Raw genomic sequence first — 21,251 nt, forward strand, 5'->3', positions numbered from 1 at the left:
GTCATCACTCCTTGCTGCCTACCATGTGCCTTGCTGTGTATCTTCTCACTAACCAGAGAGTGTTTTACATATAACCAAATGGCCCATTTTGAGTTGCGTTTTTATCTTCCATAGACAAATCCATTATCCAATATCAAGTTAGATCAACGGCTTTCTGTGTAACTTACTCCAGGTTAAAACAAACAGAGAAAAGCGTGCATTGATCTGTAGAAGCCAGCTCTGTTACGGCCTTCACATCTCGCTCTGGGTCAGCAGTGTTTGTGGGGGAGCCGGTCAGCACACAGAGGCCCCCATCAGCCGGGCACCACTGGTCCTGCAGTGTGTGGGGGGAGCCGGTCAGCGCGCAGAGGCCCCCATCAGGCGGCCACCACTGGTCCTGCAGTGTGGGGGGCGGGGGAGCCAGTCAGCACGCAGAGGCCCCCAACAGCCGGGCACCACTGGTCCTGCAGTGTGTGGGGGAGCCGGTCAGCGCGCAGAGGCCCCCATCAGCCGGGCACCACTGGTCCTGCAGTGTGTGGGGGAGCCAGTCAGCGTGCAGAGGCCCCCATCAGCCGGGCACCACCGGTCCTGCAGTGTGTTTGGAGGGGGGGGCCGGTCAGCGCACAGAGGCCCCCATCAGGCGGCCACCACTGGTCCTACAGTGTGTGGGGCGGGGGAGCCGGTCAGCGCGCAGAGGCCCCCATCAGCCGGGCACCACCGGTCCTGCAGCCTGGGTTCTCGCCCCTGCACTGTTGCTGCAGCTGCTTTCAGCTTACCGGCAGGTGTTGGGTTGTGCAACACAGACGGGCCCTTCTGTTCCTTGAGGTACTGGCATCCAAATGGCGAAACTGTTTGCGTAATGTTCCAGGATTCATTGAAGAAGTTTGCGCCACCGCAGCCCTGGGAATGGTTACAGCCCGTAAATCAGGGTCCAGGAAGCAGCGCTGGCGGGAGGTTCCTTTAATCCCCCGAATCCGGCGTTCGGAGAGAATGGGGCGGCTAGCGCCTGTGTGTGACCAGCGTCGCAATGCCCGTTTCCACGCTCCGCGCCTCTCTCTGTGAATGAGCCCTCGCCTCCAGGGCTCCTGAAATACCGAAGCCCCTTTAAAGTGTTTCTGTGTGGTTGCCTATATAATTTTCCTGAACAATCGTTTTCCCTTCCAGGGTTTTAATAGGGTTAAGACTTAAATTTCAGAATCTGATCCCGGACGCCCAGCATTCTCTTTAGAATGCAGACAGCTGAACTTGTCAGAACGCAGCCACGAGCATCGTTGCAAACGGCCAGTGTGCACGCACAGCAAGGGCTGGAGGGAGGCGCTGTGGGGCGTTTACTGAGGGGCCGGGGCGGGAGGCCCTTCCTCGGACCTCGGTGCCAGGTCTTCTTTCCTAACTAGCCCCGAGACCTCAAGTCCTTTGATCCTTCGAGCCTCGGTGGTCTCACCTGTTAGGTGAGGATAAGACCGTTCCCCTGTGATCCCCGCCGACTGCTCAGAGGTCTCTGTTGGTTTGTTTCTTACCAGGTGCTTCGTGTTGTGTGTTTTTGGCAGCTGCCTTGCTGAGTCACCAACTGGTTATGAGCCGGTGCCACCTACAGACACTAGGCGCGTTGGCAACATGCCGGCTGCTGGGCCACGAGAACTTAGTTGCCTCTTCCGTTTGGGGACAGATTTGGTCGCCACCCACCCACCCCCCATCTCAAGTCCGCTCCTCGCCTTTTATTTGGGTTGTCACCTATGAGCTAGCGCTCGGCGCACCGTCCCGTCGTTAATGAGGGCTGTGTGTTTCTTCTAGCTGTATAAGTTTGGAGAGACGGTGTCCATCGTTTTCTGGACAGACACGTGGAGACCGGAGAGCTTCTTTGACAAAGTGAAGAAGAACAGGCAGAACGGCATGCACACGCTGTGCCTCCTGGGTAAGGGCGTGGGGGCCCCTTGGAGCCACGTGTGCGTTTCTCGGGGTTAGAAATGGGAGGCTCATCCCTCGAGTAGTTCGGGAGCTGGTCCCACTCCGTACCTGACGCCTGTACTTGACTTAGGCATCACCTGTGGCTGCGTCCGTGCCCGATGGCAGCAGTCAGGGGCCGGGACTCAGGCCTGTGGCCCTCAAGCCCTAAAGGAGTTACTGTCTTGCCCTTTACACATGATCTGTCGTGACCTTTACCTCCTGATGTGGTGTCCGCGGTATCCCCAGGGGTCTCCTTCCCGTTACCTGGTTTTACTTTATTTATTTTTTCGTCTTACCCCCATTTGAATTATTGTATTAACTTGTTGGGTTTCTTCCCTGCCTTCTCCCCAGTGTCTAGAGCAGGGGTGGGCAAACTTTTTGACTCGAGGGCCACAATGGGTTCTTAAACTGGACCGGAGGGCCAGAACAAAAGCGTGGATGGAGTGTTTGTGTGAACTAATATAAATTCAAAGTAAAGGAACGGAGGGGAGAGCAAGAGAACCCTCCACTCTTTTGGCTCCGCGGGCCGGATAGAACAGCCGAACAGGCCGTAGTTTGCCCACGGCTGGTCTAGAGCTCCGGCACAGGGCAGCGGTGCAGGAAATAGTATGGAAGTTCATTCATTGGTTGAAGGGTTTCTGTAGATTCTTTTCTCAGACTTGGTCTTATGACCCTTTGACACAGAAAATGGTTAACTCTTGCTCGTTCATTCAGTTCCAGCCAGAACACATTCCTTTTATTCCATCACACGGACACCTGATTAATTCTAGGTCCAGACCAGACCTCGGATGCTTCTCTCTGCATAATGCCCACATCTCACAACTGACTGGGGAGCTGTGTGTTCTCATCCCAGCTTATTGTCAGTGCCATTAAATACTTCGTTAGTTAAGTAATTAGTTTCACAATCTTGTCCTTGGATTTTCCACGTGGAAAGAGGCCAGTCTTATACTTTCATGTAGTTTAACACATTGCGGACGGATCACGAGAATTCTCGCTTCATATTACACAGTGTTTTACCAAGTATCATACTTTAAAAAGATATTAGCTTGTAAGAACGTGTAATAAATAACTTCAAAATGCAATGAGTATTTAATTTTAAAGCGTGCCTTTAACATTTATGTAAAGCATTTTTGTACTTGTTCAATAGAAACTTACTGGCCACTGGGTAAAGCTAGCAATAAACTGCTGGTCCGCACTGTGTTAAGTGTGACCGCTGGCTGATTGGAAATCGGGGTTCATGGGAGCCTGGACGCTTGTGTGTGTTTTACAGGAGAACTGAGCGGTTTTACAACAGAACAGGGAGAGAAGAGCCTTAAGAGGCAGGCCACCCCCAAACTCCTCCATGTAGCCATAAAAAGGGGAGGTGGGGCAGAAAAGTAGCTGACCTTTCGGAAGCTCTGGAGAGGCAGTTAGAGGTCAGCCTGCCCGTGTTTGCTGAGTGTCCGTTCCCCAGTGCTCACGTGGGATGGGTCCCTTTGGAACTGTAAGGAAGGGTTAGACATGGATCCTGCCCTCAGGGGTTGGGACCAGCCTGTTGCACACACGGAAGTTTAAAAGAACAATTAAGCTCCATTGTATGGAGAGGCAGGAAGGACAGACTCCGTTTTGGCTCTTGAACTCTCTCTCCAAGAGCTGCCGCCTTCCTTGGCTTTCCCGGGAAAAGACAAACAAGGCTGAACAATACATCTTTCCTGCTCGCTAACAAAAGCAGGAACAAGGTGTGAAACATGGGGTGGGGCAAAAGTAGGGTTACAGTTATTCGGATGGAAAAATAATTAATAAATAACAACACGAGAAGAAACTGTTTGACGTTCTCACAGCTGTAACCCTCCTCCTGCCCTACCCTGTATGAGATTCCATGGGGCCAAATCCTCAAACCAGAGAGCTCGTCACTGAGTCACCTGGGGCCTCAGTGAAGTTCGTATGTACTTACTGAATGACCACTGGTGGGCCAAACCTAGTGTATACATGGCAGGCAACCTCGGAGAATCACACACACATGAGTAAAGTATAGCATCAGCTGTATCGGTATCTCCAAGGACAGCGAGCATTCGAGGGCGGTCAACAAAGGCCTTAGGAAGGAGTTGGTGCCCAAGCCACTTCCCGGATGGGGGGTTTCAGATGGGCTGGTGGCGGAGGGGTGGGTGGTGGGTGGTGGGTGGTGGGCGAGCCGAGAGCACACTTACTCAGGAGGCGTGTGTGGAGTGTCTGCCCTCTGTGCCACGCTGGGTCCTGGCTCTGAGCTGAGCTTCTAGAAGCTCCCGTGCCAGCGTGTAGGAGAGGAGGGACTGCGGCCTGTGTCACGACAAGGGGAAAAGTACTAGACTGGTCTGGCTTGAGAGGAAACCACTTACGTTCAATTTCAAAGCATTTACCTACAAAAATTCTCCCAAGCCTCTTCTTCTCCTTTTTTTTTTTTTTTTTAATCCTCACTTGAGGATATTTTTTTCCCATTGGTTTTTTAGAGAGAAGGGAAGAGAGGTAGAGGAGGAGGGGAGAGACAGAGAAACATCGACATGTGCCCCGACAGGGGCCGGGGACGAACCTGCAACTGAGGTACGTGCCCTTGGCCAGGAATTGAACCTGCGACCCTTCGGTCTACGAGCTGATGCTAAGCGCTGAGCCACACTGGCCAGGGCAATCCTCTTCATTTTTAAAATACAATTCTGTAGAGCCTATCATTAAAAAAATACTAAATTACAATCTTTACTATAGCAAATGCCATTTTAGAAACTCCAGGTGAATGAATGAATGAATGAACGGGTTCAGTTTGAAACCCTTACCGCAAGTACCCTTTCTAAGAAAATGTTTACGGTGTGATCACTCGGGAGAGCTGGAGAGGGCCATCGCCAGCCCCCCGCTGCACTCGAGTTATTGCTGCAAAAGCGAACTCTGGCCAACCTGCTTGTTGTGAGCCCGTGAGAGGAAGCAGCTGTCGCCACCGTTTTCTGAGTTCCTCGGAGGCCGGGGCGGGATTCTGCCTTCTACCTTTCACCGAGTGCAGCCGAGCGCCAGAGCATCCAGCGTGTGTGACGCGCGGCCGGCCGGGCTCCCTGGGGGTAGACCCGGGTGGCAGCCTCCATGGCATCCCGGGCCGGGCCCAGGTTAGTGCTGGGAAAAAGGCCTGATCATATATGACTGTTGGTATCAAAGTGTTTCTTCTCAAGTGATCAGGGCACGTCTGACCGTTCAGAGGAAGGCAAACGTCGCTTTCCTCATGCAGTCAGAATTCCCTGCTGTTTGTGTTACATGCATTGCAACTAACCTTCTGGGGCCTGAAAAAAAGCTGCGGGTTCAGCGTTGGGGCCGCGCATGCCGGTGTTGGTCAGACTCCATCCTGTGTCTTCTCTTCCCAGAGGAACTCCGATCCCCTCAGGATGGCCTCGGGACCAGCCTGGGTTTGCTTCCTCACTAATCCCCTACGCACAACCACAAGCTCCCATTCTCTGTGGTTCTGTTAAAAAGCAGCTCAATACAAGCACATGAGCTCTCTGGAAACTGGAGAAGAGTGTTGCCCCAGAACTTAGGTTCCCACGTAGGACTTGGATAGAGGGACCCATCCCACCCCAAGGTAACTGTGTTTTTACTTCCTGCAGACATCAAAGTGAAGGAGCAGTCGCTGGAAAACCTAATCAGGTAAGGGCTGCTCTGGGAATGCTTCTCACCCCTTAGCAACCCACAGACCCCACGTCAGGGACATGGGTCCTAAGGCTGTCGAAACCAGCTTTCCTTCCCGTTAGAACTGGACCACTTGTCATCTTAGGAAGTGATAGGGAGTGTGAGGGAGCGGAACCGGCAGTGGGCTTGACGGGTTCACTGTGAGCACGTGGTCGGTGGTCGGCAGCTGGCAGGCACGGGCACTCTGTGGAATGAATGAATGAATGAACGAACGAATGGGGCGTCAGACTGTGAGGCCTCAGTCTGCCCGTTATGGTAACTTCCATCCGAGCCTCATTCTTCTCAGGAAGAGAAGAGTGACAGTCCTTTCTCGCTTAGAGAGGCAGCATCCGGTCGGCAGCTCCTTCCCACGTGACGATGGCCCTTTAAATAGGGCTGGTGTCCCCGAGGAACTGAATTTATAGCTTCATTCATTTAACACGAATACTCGGCTCAGTTATTGGAAAACTTTTCAGTAGATTTAGAACAACTTCAACGTGTAAATCTCTCAACAGCCATGAATTTTATGAAATCTAAATGCAGATCAAGTATTCCCAATGAAAATTTAGCATTTGGATCAAGATGTGCCATGAGCGTAGATGTTGTGACAGATTTCAAAGACTCGGTACAAGATAACTCTTCAGTAATTTCATAGGCGTAAATGTTGAAATAAAACATTTTGGATACATTGGGTTAAATAAAACATTATTGATTTTGTCCTTTTTAAACTTCCATTAATGGGGCTACTGGAAAACGTAAAATGATGCTTGTGGCTTGTGCTATATTTCTTCCAGAAAGCTGCCTCACGATTGTTTTGAAAGTCATAAAATAATCTGCATCAACTGTTTTGTAAGCTGCCAAGCTGTTTTTATTCTGATCATTGAGCGAACCCTGTAGGCTTCTGAGTCACACAGATGTAGACATATATTATTCTCCAAGATGTTCAAGTTTACTGTTGAGTTTATTTTGTTAGCGGAGGAAGTGGAGAGAGGAATGTGGGGGTCAGACGTGGCAGTGACAATGAACGCGATAGGACCCAATTAAGCTGGGATACAGAACAAATTGGCACTCATTTTGGATGATTTTTGCCTAAGGTATCATTTGAATGAAGGTAACTTTTAGGCATTTATCTTCAAGTCGCTGGACTTTCGCTTCTGCCAACTTGTCAGTGAGCGCAGAGGGCAAGTGCAGGGAGCAGGGAGCAAAGCTTGAGCCAGGGGAACCGCCGAGTCGGTGCTTCCACGTTGGCGTAAGGTGGGTGCCACCCGAGCTTCAGCAGAGCCGGTGCAGTCCCTGAGCGTACCTGGGGGCGCTGGGTAATATGCACGGTGGCACTTCACGGCCGAGACCAACGGCAGCCTGTGTTCTACCCCAGGGGCAGGAAGATCTACGAACCTCCTCGTTACATGACCGTAAACCAGGCGGCCCAGCAACTGCTGGAAGTGATTCGGAACCAGCGAGCACGTGGCGAAGAGCCAGGTACGTGGGTCCCTGCTGGGCTCTCACATCTCACACTCAGGTCACACACACACACTGCTGGGCTCTCACATCTCACACTCAGATCACACACACACTCACACACACACTGCTGGGCTCTCACATCTCACACTCAGATCACACACACACACACACACACACACACTGCTGGGATCTCACACTCAGATCTCACACACACACACACACACTCTGCTGGGTTCTCACATCACACACACACGCACACACACTGCTGGGCTCTCACATCTCACACTCAGATCACACACACACACACTGCTGGGCTCTCACATCTCACACTCAGATCACACACACACACACACACTGCTGGGTTCTCACATCTCACACTCAGATCACACACACACACTGCTGGGCTCTCACATCTCACACTCAGATCACACACACACACTGCTGGGCTCTCACATCTCATACTCAGGTCACACACACACACTGCTGGGCTCTCACATCTCACACTCAGGTCACACACACACACACTGCTGGGTTCTCACATCTCACACTCAGATCACACACACACACTGCTGGACTCTCACATCACACACACACTCTGCTGGGTTCTCACATCACACACACACACACACTGCTGGGCTCTCACAGTCACATGCACACATGCATGTACACACATGCACTGCAGCCCTGTGCTGGTGAATGCTGGAGCGGCTGACGTGTACACTGGGTAGACCGCCACCACCGAGGTGGGAGTCACTGTGCGCCTCCTGCTCGTTCTTGTCCAGCCTCAGCTGAAACTCTCAGCGGCCGAGAGTTGTACTACAACAAAAATATGGGGTTCTTTCTAGTAAAAGCAGTGCCATCCCAGAAAGTGGGGGTTTCTCACAGATGAACTAGAGTTACAGTACGGAACTCCACAGTGAGGCTTGTCCGGCAAAAGTACATTCATTCTGCTGCTTCTCGCTCTCAGCACTGAGGCCAGGGCTGTTTTCTTCAGGACCGACATGAGAGCCTGTCCTAGTCCTAACATCGGGACATAGCGCATAGCATGCAATAAAATGTTGGGTGTCAGCAGATTTTGCTGGGGGGTTCTTAAAGGAACCCGTCGTTATGTTTCAAGGCACGGACTGCCTTTGGGCGTCTGTCTCGTCCTAGTCTGTAAGGAGATCCTCGAGTGCAGACAGTTTGGAAAAGACTTAGGTCAGATCTCGGGTCCTCGATGAGCCCCTCAGGAGGTGTGCGATGTTTGGGTCTCCTTCACATGTCCCGATGGCACTGCTGTTGGCTTGACCGCCAGCTGGTTAGTGTGCTTGTGGCACTGAGCGGTGGTGTCTCTTTATTGACTAGCGGTCACCGAGGAGACGCTGTGCGTGGGCCTGGCCAGAGTGGGCGCCGAAGACCAGCAGATCGCTGCGGGCACGCTGCAGCAGATGTGCTCCGTGGCGCTGGGGGGGCCGCTGCACTCCCTGGTCATCACGGGGGGCAGCCTACATCCGCTGGAGGTGGAGATGCTGAGTCTGTTTCCCGTGCCCGAGGGGCCCCGCACGTAGACGCCGCCCGTGTGGAGGCTCATTTCTGTCCGGTGCCCCTGCCCTGTGTGCGCCCAGGGGGGCGGGCCTCCTGTTCACCCGGTAAGCGCCACACAAGCCACCAAGAACGAGCGGACTCCTCGCTCGGTTTCCTGTGCCCCGAGTTCTCCCTCGGCCATCGTCAGCTGCTGCTGCCGTCCTGGCGGTTTTCAGGGTGTGCACACGTGGAGCAGACCAAGCGGGAAGCTGGAGGGTGGCACCGTCCGGAGCCGCCGAAAAGCAGCTTTTCGTTGTGAAGCCTGTACCGGGCGGGACCCCTTCCTCCTTCCTAAAGTCAGCTGCCTGCCTGCCTGCCGCCGCAAGGTCCCTCCTGCAGGCGCGAGGTCCTGGCAGCCGTGGACGAGGTGGGGACATCCGTCACTCTGACTCACAGCTCACCTGCCACAGAAGGACTTCCTCCTGAATCACCGTGTCTTCCTAGCTGACGTCCTCGTGACGGAGCTCGGATGTGGCTATGTTTGGGGGTTATGTAATTGTTAATATAACTGTGCGGCCAGCCATGTACAGTTGCTCTTTGGTTTTAAATAGCAACTCACAGCCTAGCTGACAAGTGGGAAACTTGCTGACCACAGAATAAACGTTTTAAAGATTTGAGTTTGAAGACAACGATGGCTTAGTCCCGCTGCGTCCTGCCACTCACCTGTTAGGGTGCCCCGACAGAGGTGCAGATTCTAAGTGCCGGGAAGGCCCCTCTGCTTCGCCGTGAATCTGAATTCTTTGCCTGTTTACACGCTTTTACAACACCGACACGCCTGCGCTCAGGAAATACTGGGGGGCGGGGGCGGGGGGGCTCGCTTTTGCTTTGTCTGCTGTCCTGGGCTTAGCGGCTCTTACCCGAGGTTGGCTCTCTGGCTGCCTGAGCGGCGCCGGCCTTGGCGCATTTGCTGTCGCACTGCTTCCAGCGTGGCTCCTCGTCACAGGTGTTCACCTGACGAGGGTGACCTATTCACTCACACCCACATGGCAGCATGTGCTCAGCCTGACTTCACGGCCTGTTTTCAAAGCCTGTAATACGGCTGGATGAGCGGATTGTTTGAGTGAGTGACAGTCCCGCTAAAGCGCCTCCCTTCTCTCTTTCCCGTCCCGAACGGAAAGTACTGAGTGGCTGTCGCTACAGCTGCATCTGTCTGGTCCTGCGGCCCCTCCCTGCCGTGGCTGTCTCTGGTTAGAGGAGTGAACAGTGTGCTCACGGCCACATCGGGGCGATGAGGTGAGCGAGGGAAGGGAGAGCACTGACTTCTGAAGCTGCTCCGAGGAATTGCACTCCGTGAGCCCTGAGGGGGCCCCTCGCGATCATGCCCTGAGCACCCGGCCCTTAGAACAACACAGGGAGGCTTCTGGGCGCCGGCAACCAAAGCTCGCCAGATCGGCAGTGACCTGCTGCCAGGAATAGCTGCCCGCGCCTGTGTGTGAGCAGAGCGGCTGCTCTCGGGCTGTGACAGGCCTGCGGACTTCATGGGTCAGAGGCGCGTCCCAGAGAACTCCGGGAGGGCGTCCTGCAGGTGCTGGAGCCGCACGCGGGTCAGAGTCCAGTGCGCAGGCGGCAGCCAGGAAGCCGGGGTGGGGGTGTTTGTAAAGGGCCTGGCAAAAGCCTCACTCAGCAGAAATTTCTCGTGCTTCCTGCCCAAGGCCGCACTATTTCTGGGGGTGTGGATGAGGGTGGGCGTGGGAGGGCCTGGCATGGAGGTGGCATGGGGCAGGCGGGCAGCCAGACAGTCCCTCCCCGTGACTGTGCGTGGTCACCCAGGCAGCAAGCAGGCCGGTGAGATGGGAAAGACGAAGCTGAAAGACGGCAGAGGAAGGAAGAGCGGCTACGATGAGCCTTCAGGAAATGGGGGAACCCACGTTGAAGTCCAAAGATGGGGGGTGGGGAGCTCTGTGTTGTTTTTCTCTTTGCTGGTGTGAGATGCTGGCAGTCCCGCCACGGACGTGACAAGAGAGCAGGTGGCCTTTGACTGCCGCCGAGGGAGGAGGGAGCCGTCACGGGAGCTATGGGAGGGGCAGGGGCCGGTGGGAGCACACACAGGACAGGGCCCTCCGTGCGGCAGGGATGGCGACCAGGGAAGAGGCCACTCGGAGGAGGGGGAGGAGGGGGACCTGGTTTTATGAAAAAGTTTCTTTGAAAAAGAACTGCTTCTGAGTTAGAGGGAAAAACTGGAAGGAGGTCGGAGGCTCATGTCAGATGCTTTAGGTCTGCACTCCCTACATGCTGAGGTCACGCAGAGAGAATGAGGGTGGGGAACCATTTGAATTCATGGAAATATCTGGAAATAAACACCGAGACATGGTTATGAGGGAAAATCGTGAGTCAGAGCCACAGTGAGGACCTTCACAATGTCCAGCCCGCTCTCGGCTCTCCACTGACTCGTGCTGCTTCCTGGCCTGAGAATCACTCTTGCCCTTTCCCTCCCCGTCCTCCAGAATCTATTAATATCCGTTCGGTTCAGCCTCTTTCCGGATCACCCAACTGATCGGCACAATTCAGGTAAAGATTTTTAAACAAATTTTATTAGAATTTTGATACAGTTGTTTATTTGTATTAAACACATCTGTGGTTAAACAAAACGTACACACGAAAGTCTTCAGGTAACAAAGCGAATCTACATCACAGGCTTATGGTTCTGAACTCACGTCCACACGTGGAAACCAACTGACCAGTCTTTGAAACTGACATTCCAGCCTCACCTTGCACACAGACGTTTGCTCCGAAATGTGTTCAGGCCACAGCCTTTACCAAAGGAACCAAACCCAAACCAGAAGGCAGTCGGGTGGCCACCTGTCTAGGAGCCACCCAAGACAGGGAGGTCAGGTGTTGCGGGGCACGGAGACGGTACCAGGAGAGGATTTGGCAATGCTCCCGTCACAGTATTTCTGACATAAGAGGCCCATTCTGTTTCCTGATCAAACTCAAACATGTTGGGCCGAAATATCACTGAACCTGACGCTCTTAGGAAGGACGCAGTGGGCTAACGTGGCAAACTCTTACCAGGGATACATCTAGTTCTAACAAGAATCTTCACCGAGCCTCATCAGTGCAGGATGTGTGCTGTATAAACAAAATTCAAATGCTCGAGTTCAAAATAAAGCTTTGTTTCCACCAGCAGAAGGGGAAGTCACCGGGGCAGCAGCAGCGGGGAGGGAGGAAAAGAAAGTGAGGACATACAGGGAAGGTCTTCGAACGTTTATAACCCAGAGGAAGGGGGGAAACTCCCAGGAACATGAAATCACTGCAGGTAGTGTTTATGGAGGCACCTCCAAGACCTCCCTCGGGAAGTCTTGGGGAGTACATCCGGGGTGAATGAAACGGATGATGTGTTCTACGTGTCCTTAAAGCGATAGGAACGTGACAACTGTCCATATCACAAGGGAGACGATGTGCTTTCTCACTTGGTGACAAAATCCAGGTGGCCCCGGTTCCAGGCCCGGCTCTGCCCAGTTCCTGCCCAACAACATGCCGAATGGCCCACATCTCGACGTGTCCACGGTTTCTCTGTTATGACGAAGGACCAGCTCACCAAGCTACTCAAAAAAGAAAGGGCCCAAGGGAATGTAGAGTCACTTATTTGTGCAAAAATGCCAACGAGAAGCTGAGCTGGGCTGTGCACTAAACAGCACAGGGCTGCTTCTGCCTGTCCCAACCCTGCCCGTGGCACCCACTGTTATCTACAGTATCTACCAGCGAACCACACAGCCACTGCGCATGGGAGGGTCAATTCATGCCCAGTTCGGGGTCTTAGGATCTGGTTAAGCATAGATTACTACTGATCACGATAGAGGATTATTCCTTTGAAAAGCTTACTTGGGACACGTTGCTACTTCTCAAAAAGCAACTTCCGAGTAAGTTCATGTCTGTTGGCCATGAGCTCGTGTCTCGACGCCCACGGCGCTGACTGTCTTTGGACCAGTCCCTTTATCAGCTTGCTCAGTGAGTGTCAACACCACTTTTTACTTTTTTTTTTTTTTTTAAGTGCTTAAAGGAGTTCTGGTGGTTCTCTTTAGCCTGCAGGTGAAGGTCCGGGGCAGAAGCAGGAATTATGCACAGGGGATGATGGGAAGGGTGTGTCACAGGAAAAGGCCACAGCAGAGCTGGCACAGGAACACTTCGCAACGGTGTGAGCCCACCTTCCCGGTCATGGCAGCTGGAAAGCGGTTAAACACGACTCTGGCTGAGGGCTGCATCACGGAGGCTTCTGGGGTGGAAACAGTCTCCCCTTAATAAAACTTTTAGTCCATATTCTTGAAAGGCTAATTTCCTTTTTTGCCAGAGGTCTTGTGACTTCGGAAATTACTGATTTTAGAGAGGAAGAGGGGAAGAGAGAGAGAGAGACACATCGATTCTTGTTGTTCCACTTATTTTTGCACTCACTGGTTGACTCCAGTATGTGCCCTGACTGGGGATCGAACCTGCAACCTTGGCGTGTCAGGAAAACGCTCTAACCAACTGAGCGATCCGGCCGGGGTGAAGTAATTTGTTTTGAAGATGACGACAGAAAACAACACCTTTCTCAAGGTGAAGCTTTTATGAGGAATTGGAAGTAGCAGTTTAGCATTTGGGATTCAGGTGAGAGTTCAGGATTCTACCCTCCTGAATTAAGTCGATTTTGTTCTAGACAACATGTAAGGCCCAATGTTATGTGGCTCTGGGAACAGCGTGCGGCGATCCCACGCTCGGCAGCGACCGCGTGCTAGAGCAAGCGGAAATGGCAGGACCTGAGGCTGAGGACGAGTTCCCAGAACACACACCGAACAGAAGCGAAGCAATCCTTCCACTGGGGCCAGCCCCGGCCCGTTAACAGAGCCCACGCCCGTTACAAGCATCCAATGCACAGATGTCATAAAAAAAAATGTTTTAAGTCAGGAACTGGCTTCACAAAGAGTAAAAAAAGTAAAAACATTTTAATTTTATCTTCCATAAAGAATACTATAGAAATACTATTCTAAACCTCCTAACTAGGTATGAAAAGTAAGACACTAAAACTCCATTTATAAAGTGCGTTCATTACCAGAAATGGAGGTCGAGGGCCTTTATTTACAAGGCTGTTGGTCCCATTGACAGAAAGGCAGCTACTCGGCAAGGAGGCGGCACAGGGGAGTAGAAAGCCCTGGACCTGGAGTCGGAGGCCCAGGTTCTGTTGGCTCTGCCGCTATGCGTCTCTGTGACCTGGCGTGCAGGACGGCTATTTGGGGCTTGACATTCTCATCTGGAAAATGAGAGGTAGAACAGACGGCTTCGAAGGACGGGCGCCTCAGATGTCAGATTCTGTGTTATGCAATGCAGTATTTTTGCTCGTGTTAATAATCTATAAAACGGGTTATAGTAGGAAAAACATCAGCAGACTCCAGCCAATGCATCTGGGGTCAGTGATTGGCTGCTTTACAAAGTGCACAGAAGTCACAGTATTTTGGTTACTGGCATCAGTGCCGAGGCCTGGAAACGAGGGAATCGCGGTGCCTCAGGCCCCCGCTGACGACGGTGTGGGGGACCGCGAGGATGCCCGTGGGGAACACGCAGCTACATGTACACGCGGCCCCTCCTATGCAGGGACTCGGCCAGGTAAGGGAGCTGCAGAGTTGGGCAAGCCCTTCCTCTTGATCAGTACCATCTAGACTTAACACAAAACTCGTGTGGATATTTCCGCTTGGGGAAGCTTACTTGGCAAGGTAAGCGTCCCCTGAGCTGTGGAAATTTGTTCTCCGAGGATATTTTGGTTTTTAAAATATTGGCACAGTTGTACTAGATACTCAGAGATTCCCCCCAAAGGTTAGCCCAACCAGAGGGATAGTCTGAGTGTATTTTATAACAATTACCAAGTAGTCTTCCTCAGTGAAATGGTCTACTTTAGCGATACATCTGGGCCCACAACCCTGCTAAGACAAAGCAGTTCCTAAGAGGGAGGAAAAGGTTGCTTTTTCGCGCTGATTTTTGACGGCTGCACGCACACGTTTAGTCATTTCATCCCAGCTAGCTGTTCATGCCAACCTGACAACCGCTGGTCGCAAGTGCAAAATCAGACTTTCCCGTCACCGGCACTCTCCATCCGCTGCCTCATCGAAGGGAAACCCACACCCGTGCCTGCGTGTTGAGGGTGTTGTTGGTGCTGCTTGCACAAAACTGCACTAGGAACAGAGGGCTCAGCGGAAGGCAGAACTAGACCCTCGGAACGCACTCGTACCGTTTCCGGCCACTGCGGGTATCATCGCCAGGAGGGAGATAGCAGTGCCAATGCACACAATTCCTATCCAAGGCGCACGTCCCAAGTCCTCACCTTTCCGGGGCTGTCATTCCCGGCATACGCCCACCCCAAGGCCAGCCAGGCTTCTACGTGACCTCCTCACGCTGACGCTGGAGCAGCAGTGCCATCTGCAGGACGTGCCCTTGTATACCTCCCCTCCTAACGGCGCAACAATGGTTTCGGCTCCGTACAGTCGACTGCAGGGGTTCTCAGCGCGGGCACCGCCTGGCAGTCGGGAGACTTGAAAATACTGCTTAGTCTGCAGAAAGGGGACAGTCGCCAGCCCGTGGCCGCCGGCAGCTGAGAAAGGCAAGAAGGGCACAGTCTAGTTCTACCAGCGTCGTTCATAGATCATGGGTCAGAGACAGGAAAGGGATCTGCTAGCACTGAGACAAATCGACGGCAGTTTCTGCCGCATCCGTGGAAAAGTGCGGCTTCTCAACCTGCAGTCTAAACAGCCATTTCCATCCTGCAGGTTGTCATCGAAGTCACCAGGGGAGAAGCACCTGACGGAAGTACAGCGGGAAACGCCTACCCCGCTCAGCATCGCGTCAGACGGAATGTTTCAGGGGACTGGTCAAGCACCTGTCACCCCAATTGCGATTTTGCTTTTCACACACAGGCACCTAGACGTGGACTTATCTGTGAGTCCTGAGACGCTGTGTCAGGGGGCGTCCTGTTCCCGCGTCCGCACAGGAACATGCAGCTCCGCGCGTCCGAGTGATGCCCGCACACGCAAGCCCGGCGTGTGACGTCATTGGGAGAACGGAGAAGCAAAGTGACACGTCACCGTCGCCGCCGTCTTCACGGCACTCATAAAATCCTCCCTAAATTCGTTAACAAACCCACAGAAAACAGCAAGGACAGCTATGGGAACGTTGGTCACAGACACAGCAGCTGTTGCAGAACTCTGGAATCTAGCACATTTTGGAGGAAGTCCAAACAACTCTAAAACAGATGCATCTGCCAAGTTTTGCAAACACAGTTCACCAAATAATTTAATGTAATTATTGAATCTGATTTAAAAAGCAAAAATAAATAAAAAAAAAATCACCTTTTATTTTTTTGATGAGCTAAAGCAATGAACGGGAACTTTCCATATATCTAAACCTCTGCTGGAAGTCCACAGAAGACACACTGCACGCACCGCTAACTAGAGACTCACTTTGTGCAGATTACAGAATGAGGAACAGACATGACCTCGGATGCTGGCAAATACATTTTCTGAGGTGAAGGCACTTTGAAAACCCAATATGGTTTGGTTCATAAGTTTGCAAGGTACAAACAATTTTACAAACGTGTGATTACTCCGAAGAACGTCAACGAGTGTGACATTACATGTAAGACGGATTCCCGGCTCTCGCTCTTTTTTAAGAACACTGGTTTTGTGGGAATGAGAGCAGCAGTTTCCAGCGCCTCAGTGGAGTCGGTCCAGACAACTGGAGGCCCACAATCTGAGTTTCTTACTGGCCAGGAGGAGGGGTGGCGTGAGGACATTTGAAACGAAAAAAAGAAAAAGGAGAAACAAACAAAAAGCAACACCCTGGGACAAAGCCAGAATCTCAGAAATCACAATGGTGCGGAGGGAGAGCACAGGGGCCAGACCCAAGTCCAGGGGAGGGTCCGCGCCCTGGCCCCCCAGTGGTGACCGCCCGCAGAGCGCTGACCGGGTCTTCTGGTCTACCTGGGCGGGCGCTGTAGTGACGACCTGTCTTAGAGAGCCGGGTGCAATGTTCGGGATGGTACAGTACCAGAAATGCGGTCCCCAAAGCAGCAGTTTTTCACTCCTTACATGGCTGCGAAGTCGATCTGTACATAAAGCTGTCTCACTCCGGCCTGAAAAGTTAAAAGAAAATCAGAAAATCAAACGAGCCAGTAACAAACTATACAGTTCGGAGAAGTCATTTAAATTAATTGTTTTTCCCTTCTGCCTCTATTTTTTCATCACAGAGAGTGACAAGTATGTTCATAAATCACAAAAGAAGTCTCCATTTACCTCTACAAGAGAAAGCCATGCCACCAGTGACAAGTATATCCTGAGTGTCAGGGAAATGAGGTCGCCGTCTATCAGGAATAAGGGGCTTCTACAACGGAAGGAAGAGCTGGGCCGCCCAGGAGCTCCCAGCACAGAAAGCATCTTCGCTTTTCCCTCATTAAGAAAAGAAACCCTTGCTGGGATCAAGGTGAATCTCTTTGAAACACATTCCGTAGCACCCTCTCCTTAGGGGGGAGGGGGCGGCAGAAAAAGACAGAACTTCACATCGGTATGATTCTGAGCTAAAGTTAAAACCAACTCACTTTTTCTATTTTGAAAGTGTTGATAAAATACCAACCCTACTTATCTCACAAAACTGTTACACAGTCATCTAGTGTTTGACAAATATTTAATAAATCCTTGCTACATGCCAGGTGCTATTATAAGGATCATGTGTGATATGAGAAAGGATTTCATATGCTCTAATAGGCTATTAAATCGAATTATTATGATTGATTCATTATATTTGATTTAGTCAATCCATATGGCCCCTAAAATAACTATACTTAGGAACACTCCTGTAAAATTCTAGTGTGTCTTACCCTGAAGACAAAACTGAGGCCCAAATAAACGGCTTAATTTCTTTTCCCTTTTAACAGAACTGTTAATGAAAGCGAAATGGGGGGAACAGGTTAGGCTCCTGGGTGTGTGCAGATACAGAGCTATGGTGATAAGCAATGAGGTAGCCCAAGGCTATAAGAGAGAGAGAAATGCAAAGAGAAAAACAAAGGGCTGCTAAATGATCTTTGCATAATCGTGAGTTAATTACTCGCTGTCCCCTGAGGGGCTCAGCTCCCACAGAAGCTCAGTCTAACAGAAGCCACTCTGCTTCCTCCACCTGCCCTCCACCCGTCCCCATGAGGACAGCCTCCACTTGGCCAGCTTCCCATTTTCCTCTTCCAATTTCCTTTAAAGTAGAGAGAAAGGGGGAATTTCCAAAGAATGCAAACTAGGGTTCCTGTCCAGTTGACTCACTCCACAGACACCTGACAAACGGCCAGCCGATCAAAGGCCTGCGGGTCCCATCAGCAATGCCACGGCTGGGATGCCGCCGGAGTCAGGCTGGCTGGGGACTGTCCTCACACAGTGGGAACCACAGAACACTCCTGTCGTACATCCTGAGAAGAATGCAGCTCACAGAACACTTGTTTAAACGGGAAAGACAGCTCGTTCTTTGTAACGCCTATGCGCCCAAGAAAATAAATGTTGTAACCCGGTGCCACGGACTTAAACATCCTCACTAAGTGCCCATTGTTGTGGCGAGGAAAACAAACCGGAAGGAAATGCAGAAACATAAACAGGAATGTGGCTCCTGAACATTACTGGTTGGTTTGTATTCTCTATCAGTTCTCCAGAACTACCAAACGCTCCACTAAATCAGCTCAGATGAGTAAACAGGGATTCTGACGAGGTCACAGGTCATGAGCAGTGGCTGGGGACTGGGCTCCCTTCCCTATAAACTGGGGACAGCAGTCTTGGGAGGACAGACGGGGCTGTGGGTCAAGAAAGAAAACGGAAGGGCAGGTAAGGAAAGAGGCAGACTTGCAAGCAAAGTCAACTTATAACCGAGTCAACCCCCACCAGCAGGTGGGGAACAGCCGGCCGCCTGGGAAGGGGGAAGGGGGAGGCAGCTTCTCCCGCCACCCGCCCTGCCTCCCCTCGCAGAGGGCGGGCAGCCCCGGTGAGGCAGGAAGGGCGTGGGAGCGGGGTGGCGTGGCCCAGTGTCTGAAGCCCCAGCTGCCTGTGAGGAGGCTCCGGTTCCTTCCTGGGTATCAGCTGTGACTTCTATTCTGGGCTAGAGAGTGGGGCACCAAGAGCTGAAGCAGGAAGCGGGGGCTCAGGGCTTACTGGCACCCAGAAGCAGGCCGAGGAGAGGATGGGAGGAATGAGGAGAGGTTCTGCGGGAGCAGATGGCGAGCTTGGGCAACTGAGGAGGGCACATTCTAGGTTTTTCTTCCAACGTTATTTCTCACAAAACGGAAGTGTATTAAGAAATTGACATGATTTTCATTCAGCCAGTTTAATACAAGAAACAAAATGTTGAATGGCCCTCCTAACCCAGTGTCCCACTTTCTCCTGTTCAAATACTAAACGTAAAAAATAAGTTTTCTATCTCACCAATTCTCAAATGATAACTCGTTTTTTTAAGAGTTCGTACAACGGGAGAAAGAAAGAAAAGACTTTTTCTATGGAAACCTTGTAGTTTAAAAACCGGATTATCCCTTAATTAACATCCCAGAGGAATCCGGGGACGAAGAGGCTGCCAGTTCCAGATCGGGGCCGAGCAGCCAGCGGCTCTCGCCATGGGAGACTAATGGCTGGAATGACAGTGACAAGGCCAGGCCTAACAGGCAGTCCCAGAACTGCCAGAAAACATCGCTTCACAAGCAGAATGGAAGGTCATGCTTCTCACACGTCTGACGTTATCAGTCTTCTCGGTTTCGAGTTGTCCTCGGAAATTTTAATAGCTTTTTTTGTTTGTTTTTTAATATATTTTATTGATATCTTACAGAGAGGAAGGGAGAGGGATAGAGAGCTAGAAACATCGATGAGAGAGAAACATCGATCAGCTGCCTCCTGCACACCTCCCACTGAGGATGTGCCCGCAACCAAGGTACATGCCCTTGACCGGAATCGAACCCAGGACCCTTCAGTCCTCAGGCCGACACTCTATCCACTGAGCCAAACCGGTTTCGGCAGAAATTTTAATATTTTAACCAAAAACGATTACTTAAATTCCGATGTAAAAATCAGCTATAAGAAGACACCTACACATGTCACAAAAGCAAAGAGTAACGTATCGCTTTAAAACCCTTCCTCCGGCCTCTGGAACTAAGGCCGCCAGCACCCCCAGGCGCTGCGCAATCCGCACCTAAAGCGCTCTCAGGGCTGTTTCTTCTCCGCAATGGAGTAACTTGAGTCTGATGACCTCTGATGAGAAAGCCTATGAACAAGGTGTAATTTAAAATGTAAACGTAAGGTTAAAAGTTTTACATTTTATTCACGAAAGGAAACGTGACTGCAAACCCTGGATGAACTAAGAGCATGTGGAGGTGCATTTCTAGGGCAGAGCAGAAAGGACACGTAAATGAATAAAGCGCTTCAATCCTGCACGTGTCGGACTGAACAGCGATCACAAAAGCACTCGCAAATCTACGGAGAGGCATTAGCGGGGCGACCCCCGCCCCTCTGGGAAAACGTGTCGATCCGCCTGCAGCGCGGGCCTGTCTCTCCAAGGAGCGAAATGAAGTTGGCCTGCCCTTAGCTGACAAAAAGGCTTCAAGTATTTCCCAGAGCTTAACATTTTCAAAACCCCAATTCGGTTTCCAAAACCAAGCGGCAGCTGAGTAAACCTTCCGCCGCGGCCGTCTGAAAGGCCAGAGCCGCTGCTCCGGTTACAGCCCGCAGCTGCCCGTCGGTTCTGGCCGGGCAACGCGCCTTCTCAGAGGGCAAGTGTGATCAGGCCGGGTCCTGGAGAGGCCGGGTCCGAGGCCGGCGGGGGCTCCACTCTGAGGGTGGAGGGGCCCTCCCGGGGAAACGAAGGCTACAGGAGAGAACAGTGATCTGGAAACAGCAGCGAGCTCAGACACCCTGCAGGTCTAGCCCGCTTCACGTGGAAGTCACATGACGTAGCCTGTGTCATACGGTGGCCGCGTGACATAGCACAGGCCAGATGGGAGTCACGTGACAGAGACTTGTTAGCGTCCGTGCACCAAGAGGCCTGGTTCTCCTATCCCGCAGCAAGCACGCGCACTGCAGGGAGTCCCTGTCGCCTGCGGGCGATGATTTCATTTAGTCCCAGAGGCGCAGGGCCCACCTTCCCCTCCTGGAGAAGAGCGAGCCCTGGTCTCCCAGAAGGTCCTGAATCTAACTCAGCTGCGGCTTCTGTTTGCTGTCCGTGCCTACAGATACCACGTCTCTCTCTCTCTCTCTCTCTCTCTCTCTCTCTCTCTCTCTCTCTCTCTCTGTTTGCTGTCTGTGCCTACAGATACCACGTGTCTCTCTCCCTCTCCCTCTCTCTCTGTTTGCTGTCCGTGCCTACAGATACCACGTCTCTCTCTCTCTCTCTCTCTCTCTCTCTCTCACTCTCTCTCTCTCTTTCTCTCTCTGTTTGCTATCCGTACCTACAGATACCACGTGTCTCTCTCCCTCTCCCTCTCTCTCTGTTTGCTGTCCGTGCCTACAGATACTACGTGTGTGTATGTGTCTCTCTCTCTCTTTCTCTCTCTCTCTGTTTGCTGTCTGTGCCTACAGATACCACGTGTCTCTCTCCCTCCCTCTCTCTCTCTCTCTCTCCTAGAATAATCCCCGCCGTTGTTTTTCCTTTCATGACATTGACACCTGGTGAGAATCCAG

At 52.0% G+C, this 21,251-nt stretch overlaps 2 protein-coding genes across 4 annotated transcripts in view; one reads left to right on the forward strand and one right to left on the reverse strand.

The window, feature by feature from the left end:
• Positions 1–9,231, forward strand: part of DPH5 (diphthamide biosynthesis 5) — a 21,514-nt gene extending 12,283 nt beyond the window's left edge. For both annotated transcript variants that reach the window (XM_080649332.1, XM_080649333.1), the window contains exons 5-8: positions 1,771–1,891; positions 5,520–5,559; positions 6,956–7,059; positions 8,386–9,231. In XM_080649332.1, the coding sequence (XP_080505458.1) occupies positions 1,771–1,891; positions 5,520–5,559; positions 6,956–7,059; positions 8,386–8,588 (468 nt within the window). In that variant the 3' untranslated portion in view covers positions 8,589–9,231. The remainder of the gene's footprint in view (positions 1–1,770; positions 1,892–5,519; positions 5,560–6,955; positions 7,060–8,385) is intronic.
• Positions 9,232–12,592: 3,361 nt separating this feature from the next.
• Positions 12,593–21,251, reverse strand: part of SLC30A7 (solute carrier family 30 member 7) — a 35,699-nt gene continuing 27,040 nt past the window's right edge. For both annotated transcript variants that reach the window (XM_080649337.1, XM_080649336.1), the window contains one exon: positions 12,593–16,696. In XM_080649337.1, coding sequence (XP_080505463.1) covers positions 16,649–16,696 — 48 coding nt within the window. In that variant the 3' untranslated portion in view covers positions 12,593–16,648. The remainder of the gene's footprint in view (positions 16,697–21,251) is intronic.

Source organism: Plecotus auritus (genome assembly GCF_963455305.1).
Source record: "Plecotus auritus genome assembly, chromosome: 12".
Classification (NCBI taxonomy): Eukaryota; Metazoa; Chordata; class Mammalia; order Chiroptera; family Vespertilionidae; genus Plecotus; species Plecotus auritus.